At 37.4% G+C, this 8,159-nt stretch overlaps 1 protein-coding gene across 1 annotated transcript; it reads right to left on the bottom strand.

Annotated features, from left to right (window-relative positions):
- Positions 1-2,310: 2,310 nt before the first annotated feature.
- Positions 2,311-3,985, bottom strand: LOC122013358. The gene is made up of 2 exons (XM_042569613.1): positions 3,298-3,985; positions 2,311-2,481 (listed from the first exon to the last, which is right to left on the bottom strand). The coding sequence occupies exon 1, from the start codon at positions 3,911-3,913 to the stop codon at positions 3,326-3,328; it is 588 nt and encodes a 195-aa protein (XP_042425547.1). The 5' UTR covers positions 3,914-3,985; the 3' UTR covers positions 2,311-2,481; positions 3,298-3,325.
- Positions 3,986-8,159: the final 4,174 nt, after the last annotated feature.

Here is an 8,159-nt window from a genome sequence, read left to right as displayed (position 1 = left end):
ATGGATTGGAGCAATTGATTGATACATTATAACAATGAACAGAATGTTGTGGAATAGATTGGCTTGATTGATTGGAAGCAGCCAATTGATTAGTGAGTGACACCAATCGATTGGTACGGTAAAAATAGTCGTTCTGTAGGTATAAATGGTTAAATTCGTGACAATCGATTGGTAGGCAAAAATCAATCTGAACAGCAGCCTTATAAAAAGGATTTCTAGGAGAATTTTCGGTGTCGATTCTTAGGGGTTTTGGAAAAAAGTATTACTGTATTTCCAACCATCCAGAGGCATTTTAAAGCGACAAAGAAGTGGACAAAGCAAAGTGTTCATTGTAAAATTATTTTATTCTTTATTTGTATTTATATTTAGTATTTGCTTGTGTTCTTATAAGAAAAGGTGCAAGAGGCTTCTCCACCTCCGTAAATATTTGAGAAAGGAGAAGTTTATAGTAGAGAAGGATCACTAGAAATAGGTCTTGGATTAGTCGCCTAAGAGACGAATACTAAATAAAATTTCAAAGTTATGCATGTAGCATCAAGTTTGATTGAAGTTTTATTGAGCATTCAAATGACAAGCAAAAGATCAAGATGAAATGATTGAGATTATTCATCCCTCTAACTTGCACATGTCCTAACAACAATAACATTGAAAATAAAGATATTTTCAAAATTAATAAAATATATGGTGGAACCACGTGATGATTTTGGATACCAATTTGAAGATTTGTGAAACGCTAGTTTGATTTTTATCCAATTTCATTTCAACTCATTGTGTGATAATTTTAAAAACATACATAACTTTTGGATTTTAGCAGAAAGGTGATGATTTTAAAATTTAAAGCGCATTTTAAAAATAATATAAATATTGATAGTAAAATTAAAATCTTCTCAACGTCGAATATGGAATATACCGGTTAGCCAAATTCCTTGTGTTTTTAAAATTTTTAAAATATTCTCTAGGTGACTAGGCCTACTGCCAAGCACCGACAAATAAATCAAGCATTATCGGTTAAAATTAACTAAATAGATCATTTTGTTCATCTTTTGTTCCAAATAGTATGGATAGTTATCTATAAGATTAGAGTTTGAGTAGTTATACACATTGATATATATTGGCAAAGGTGAAGGGAGGTTTATTTAGCCCTAGCCGAGTGCCAACTCGGCTACACCTATGGGGGCGATACACATTGATATCGATAGCTCTAAACGTTGAATGATATTGAAGTAATGGTCCTCACATTATCCAATGGAACCATGATCCACCCCAAGCCTTTCCCTTCTCTTCTATGTTTCTCTTGAAAGTATTTTCTTGCTATTTTTGAATTTATATTTTAAACTTCATTATGCTCTTTAGTTTTGTTCACTCTCCAAGTTTGATGTAGCTTGAACGCAATAGAATACTTGTAAGATTTTGCATTTATAACGTCCAAGCTAATTCTTTTGAGTGTGAATCAGTGATTGCTTAATTCCTCTCGAAGCAATTTGACGGACCCTTTCCTCTGGTTCGTCTAATCATAACGGCTAGAGTAGCCTCTAGAAGCATATTGTTAGTCGAACATATTGACGGACCATTTCCTCTGGTTCGTCTAATCGAGCATTATTCATTGTCTACCTAAGAACTTGGATTAGTATTGAACCTGTGAATACTCAATCGAAATAACCATCATTCCTTGTCTCTATTTAAGCCACCTCCCTCATCTCTCTCTACCAACCTTCATATTTTTAACACCTCCCTTGAGCTAATGGAAGGCTTAATTCCCTTCGTCTACAGAGCTATCATTCACTACATCAATGGAGGAGGAGATCGAGCTCAAGGGAATACGACCTCATGGTTTGATGACTTGCCCTCAACCTCATACATGCGATTACCATCGACCCCCAGTGATGATTCAGGTCGATTCAGGCCAACTGATGTTCACCGGCCACCCTTCTTTGCAACATCACCTTTGATTGATCAACCAGGTCAACTTCAACCCAGTCACTTGCCTGCCGAACCACTTAAATCGATCGCAAAGGCAATCAAATAAGTCTGTGCTGTTTAAATCGATCCCAAGGAGCCGTGCCATGAATTGTGGGTGTAAATACTAAATAGGCGTGAATAATTAAGGGCAATAGATAGATGTAAAGTATTTAGGTTATGTCTAAATACTACATATGTTCTTAGGATCATGGTGTAAAAGATTGTTACACTATATATAAAGATGGAATGAAATGGGAATGACGAAGAAGAGTTCGTCTCATAATCTATTTCGCCTTACCCTATTGCATCTCTAGGACAAAGAACAAGCAACGGGTTGCTAGTTGCCACAAAGGTAGAAACTCTTCCCTTAACTAGACATGGACTTTCATCTTCTGTCATGTTCCCTGAGACTTTCTCCAAACTACAGACTTAGATGCATGGACTCATTCGATCGGCATGGAAGATACATCCCTGTTGCATCTTACATTAGCATTTGGGAGAACTTGGTGGCCAAGTTGCATACTGCAGAAGATTGTGAGATTGTAACTAAGAAGATTGAACAGGTGAGAAAGGTAAATGACCTTTGTAATTTCACCCTAAAAAGTAGTAAGTAAATTTTCTACAACAATGTTAACAATTAAAAATAATTAGAGTCGAAGAAGAAAAGATGAAAGCGAGGCAATCGAAGGTTAGTAATAGTAGATAATGTCTCCGTCCACATAGAATGGTGATATATCTTAATCCAGTTAGAAACTTAAAGTATTTTGGACTAGAAAGAGAATCCAAGTATCCAACCATCATCAAATCTAAAATGATGGGATTTAATTGAGTGAACTTGGATATTGGTGGATATTGATCGGGCTCGACCAATTAGCTAAGCATGTCAAGTCTTCTTGATCGGGAATCTTAAAGAAACTCGAGAGGAAAAGATATCGGTAACAATTCAAGCTTTTAGTCTCACATTGCTAAGGTTGCTTGTTTTTATATTGGATTGGATTGGGCTACGACAAAACCGTATATGATGCCCTATTTTGTCAGTGTATAGCATGAATTCCCTAATTTTTAAGCTTATGCAAAGAACTAGTTACTTCAAAGATTGCCAAGAACTCTATCCGATCCAATTCAACATCCAAAAAGAATGATTTTTCACAGACAAAACTAAACAACGAACAATTCAGTGTTCTAACTGGCAGAGTTCATGCATCACGCTAATTAACAAATTGTCACAAAGTTTCGTCATGCATTCAAGAAATATTATTGAAATCACACCAATATTCTACTGCAAGAATCACTCTGAAAATAATAATAATTTCAAGGCAATTAAGAATTAATGTTTACCTTACAAGAGTACAGAGGAATCCGAACCCTAACGCCGGCCGTGATGAGATCTGCGAGTGAAGGCGTAGAAGACGATACCGGAGTAGATGAGCATTGCGATCGGTATGAGTGTCACGATGGGGACGATGGCTCCCACGGCGGCGCCGCTGCAATCGAGGCGGCCGAGCTTGATCTGGACCATGTTGACGAGGGCGAGGGTAAGGAAGCCGCACCCGAGCACGGATCCGACTGCGGAAGAGAGGATCCCGCCGCGGAGCAAAGCCTTGTTAACCCTGGCGGTGCGCCCGTGAGGGCGCACTATCCGGATCGCCTGCTTGAGGCAGAGGGCGACGAGGCTGGAGAAGAGGAAGGCGGAGAAGGAGAAGACGTGGAAGGAGACGAGGTCCTCGGCGACGCGGTTGCTGGCTACGCAGTCGGAGTCAGGGAGTCCGCCGTCGGGGTAGCGGGACGGGTTCCAGGCGAGGCCGATGAAGACGGCGAGGGTGAAGAGGGAGTTGACGTTGACGATGCCGTCGAGGGCCGTGATGTGGATGCTGGTGCCTCCGCCGGTGGATTCCGGCTCGAGGCCTCGGAAGTGATGGTCTGGCCGGAGATCGCAGTCTTCTTCTCCGTCCATGGCGGAGATCGATCGAGGAGCGAGATTCGCTGCGTGGAGTGGCGAGTGAGTGTTTGTTTGTCTACGTCGCCCTTCACTGTGTTAGAACTTTGACGGGTAATTTCCAAAATGACACCTGACGTTTGACAATTTTAACAATAACCCCTCGGATTAATTTCTATTGAGATTTTTTAATTCAAAATTCTAAGATACCTCTTTTAATCTTTTAAATTATTCACTAATTAAATAATAAAGCAAACTTCTTTGAAGAGTATTTTAACATTAATGAAAATAACTCCTGAATAAATTTTGTAGTTAACTCCATAAGAGTTCATTTATTTCAATAGGTTAAAGATTAATATAAATTAATGAATTAATTAAAATAATTCTCTAATATAAAATAATAAAGTTGAGCGGGTGCATTCTAAAAATTTAGGGCATTGTAACAAAAAATATTAAACCCTGGGGCATTCTGGAAATTTCCAAACTTGAAAGATAATCACTTGGGGTCTTGGGGAGGAAAAGAATGCCTTCGTATTTAAATAAAAGCCCGGACCATTGTACATCAACATAAAAGATAGGCCCATTAAAAATGATTTCAATTGAGCAGAAGGTACATTTATTTTCATTATATGTAAAAATACCAGCTCACCGTAGGATTTTTTATTTTAATGGAATTGTAAACATAAAAAGTTGACTATTTTGGATGGATAATTATGTATATTTTTTAATTTATTTGATAAATAGAATATCTGAAATTGGACCGTCTATCTTTAAATTTATTAACTTTTAGCATCGAGCAAGAAAGAAATTTATAGTAGTTATTGTTCTGAAGCTCCGGATCGAAGACTTTTAAATAGATCCATTCTGGGAGTCTAGAACCCTTCCGGGTGCTTGGAACACGTGGCTCGGTCAATCGACTCGCTCAACGTCAGCTTAGGGATAATTCTTTGGGTCTGGACGCCTGGACCGAGTCCGGGCGCTCGGACCACCTAGGCGCTCGCAGCCCCGTCTGGGCGAGCCTGGTCCGAGCGCCCGGACCCCTTTTCTTCAGTTTCTCCTCCTACAAGAAAAGGTTAGTCCAGGTAATCGAAAAATATATTTTACCCTGCAAAACAGAGTTAGCACAACATAATAAAATATGAGTATTAATAAGATCTTGTCTTCATGAGACTAGGACCTAGTCAAGATCTCAACTTAGGTTTCTCAAATAGACTTAAGTTGGATCGATGCCTACAATTCCCTCAACGGGAAACGCGTCCTCACTAGATCTCTCCTCCAGTTATTTACCTTCACTTACCACTTCCAATCACTTGACTTGCCTCTGACCCACTAGGTCTTCCCACCAGTTGTCAGGTTCGCAGACCCAACTGAATTTCAACCGGTTGTCTGGTCCCAAGGACCCAACCAGATTTCTCACTAGATATCGGGCCCCGCAGATCTATCTGGACTTCCCACCTGTTGGATCGAGAATTCGCTAGAAGGGGGGGTGAATAGCGATTAAACTTTCGATTAAGAATGTGTAGCGGAAAAGTAAGAACAACAACGCTAACACAAGTAATTTTTACTTAGTTCAGGGCCTTCGTCGACTCCTACTTCAAGGCCCGCACTCGTTGAGTGCTTTCATTGGACAATCCACTAGCAATTCGAAAGGAGTATTACAAGTAAAAGTACAATTGCTTTTAAGAAAATAATACCGACAATAAGAAAGAAGAAAATAGCAGTACTTTGTCGAAGAAGTGTCGCAGGAGCACAGCACGACGGCGCAAGTATTGGAAGGTGTTGTTCATTGTACTTTGCTCTAGGCCTCATCCTCCTTATATAGGAGGCTCGGGGCGCCCTGATCCCTTCCGAGAGCCTGGAGTGTGACGTAGCCCAGCCAACCATGAAGCTCCACGTGTTGACGTGCGTTTGAGGATAAAATTTACCTCCTGGCGCCCGCACCCTTGTTTTCTAGCAATCTCCTTCCTGCAAGAAAACATTAGTCCGGAGGTAAATGTAAATGATATATCCTGCAAAACAGAGTGTTATGACAGTTTATAATTAAATAGAATAGTAATTAGATTCTGTCTCACCGAGATCGGAATCTAGTCAAAATCTCAACTTAGAGTTCCGAAATGGTTCTAAGTTGGATCGACGCCTAAGTTCCCTTCCCGGGAACGCGTCCTCACAGACACTCCCCTCGAGTGACTTACCTCAACTTACCTGCTAGACGTCCGGTCAGCCCTTCGATCTGTCTGGACTTCATGCCAGCTATCCGATTGGCCCTTTGACCTAGTTGGACTTCATGTCAAATGTCTGAATAGCCCGTCGACCCATCTGGACTTCGTGCCAGCTATCAGGTCAGCCCATCAACCTAGCTGGACTTCGTGCTAGACGTCAGGTCAGCCCGTCGACCCGTCTGGGCTTCTCCTGTACACTTCGTAGAAGTGTTAGATCGATATGAAACTAACTTAACCTACTTTGTCATTCATCAAAACTTGAGTTAGACCGTTAGTGCTAACTGCACCAACACCACCAACTATCGGACCCTACAGATCTAGTTGGATTTCAGCCTGGTGTTAGATCCTTCAGACCAGTCAACTCATGTACACTTGGTAGAAATATTAGACAACAAAATACTCTAACTTTAGACCCCTAATCATTTATTAAAATATGAGTTGGATCATTAGTGCAAATTGCACCAACATGACCTCCTTCCATTATAGTCGGAACTTGGAAGAGGAAGTCGAAAGTGTATAGAATTAGAGTCAAAAACATATAGAGATTGAGGAATTTAGAATGAGTAGAGAAGATGCAAGTGCAAATAATGAAATGAGCTCCCTATTTATAGAGCTTGGAGAGTAATACTATACTAAAGTGTAGTCATTGATAAAAAATGATCAAATGATTTTAATCGTTGAAAAAATATTTTAAAAAAACCTTTCTTCTTCATCCCCAATGGTAAGAATCGTTGGTTTTCAACGGTCAGAACCGTCGGTTCCAACAGTCCAATACTAAAAAAATGATTGAACCATCGATTCGAATCGGAGGTTAATTGTCAATTGGCTGTTTATAGAGAGGTGGAACTGTAACTGGCCTAACACTTGACACCACACCCGACCGAGTCAGTTATGATTTTTGAGCCGAAATCGAGTCAATGGATACCCACACCAGTTGACCTGATTCTGGATCCGAGTTCAGTCTAGATCGACTCTATCCTTTAATTTATCTATTGGTTATATTTAAAGTACAATTTATGCACATTTAAAAGTTGATGTCTACATAAAAAAATCATTTTGAAATATAAGAAAATTAGATATATATATAGTAGTTATTTTATATAGCAGTTGCAGTCAAAATCTATAAAAACAACACTCTTATATATAAAAAAAGATCTTTATCGATTTAATCAAAATTATTTAAATTTAAATAAATCATTTCAATATACTCAAAATATTTATAACACTATTGTTATAACTTATAATATTGTAACACCTAATTAATGATTATTTTAACATTATTTAACTAATTATTTGTTATATGTTTGTAGTAACTATTTAATTAACTATACTATTGTAGCACAAATTAATTAGTTGTTAATTGTTATAACAATATTATGATAATTTTGAAATTTAAATGATTTTGATTAGGTTTAAAAATTATTTAAAAAGTTGTATGTATAGCTATTATAATAGAGTTGGAATAAGAGTATTTTAAGTATTAAAAATATGATGAGATGTTTTTTTAAAATAAAAAAATACTATTTTTATTTAATTTTAATTGAGAAAAAAATTAAAACATACATTTATTTTCATTATAATTAAAAATTCATCCATTTAAAAATAAAATAAAAAGTGTCCATAGTATTATTTGAAATTGTCCAATTAATGGTAACGAAAATAAAAGGTGCATTTTTAATTTTAGTTCAATAAATATTTAAAAATTTGAGAAATATAAAATTGTAGGTGTTTTTTTTTAATGAAATAAGGTGTCCTTTTCTTGATTCTGGTATTTAAAGGTGTCCTCTTACATTCATCGAAGTTGGAGAGTTTAAAAAATATGAAAAAAAATAGAGAAATCTGTACAATTTATCTTAATTATTGCTAACAAAATTGATAGAGAAAAAAAACAAAAAATGAGCTGGATGAGTGGCCAATTATTTGACTAGGTGGAAGGCACTCAATGCATCTTTGTTATGTCAACATCTCACATGATTTTTTTTAAAAAATAAATTAAATAGTTAACATTGAATTTGGAGTAGTTTTCATTATTTTTTAAAAAATAA

This window comes from Zingiber officinale, chromosome 8B (assembly GCF_018446385.1).
Source record: "Zingiber officinale cultivar Zhangliang chromosome 8B, Zo_v1.1, whole genome shotgun sequence".
NCBI lineage: Eukaryota > Viridiplantae > Streptophyta > Magnoliopsida > Zingiberales > Zingiberaceae > Zingiber > Zingiber officinale.
The sequence above is the reverse complement of the archived record's forward strand: the minus strand, read 5'-3'. Positions and strand labels throughout refer to the sequence as shown.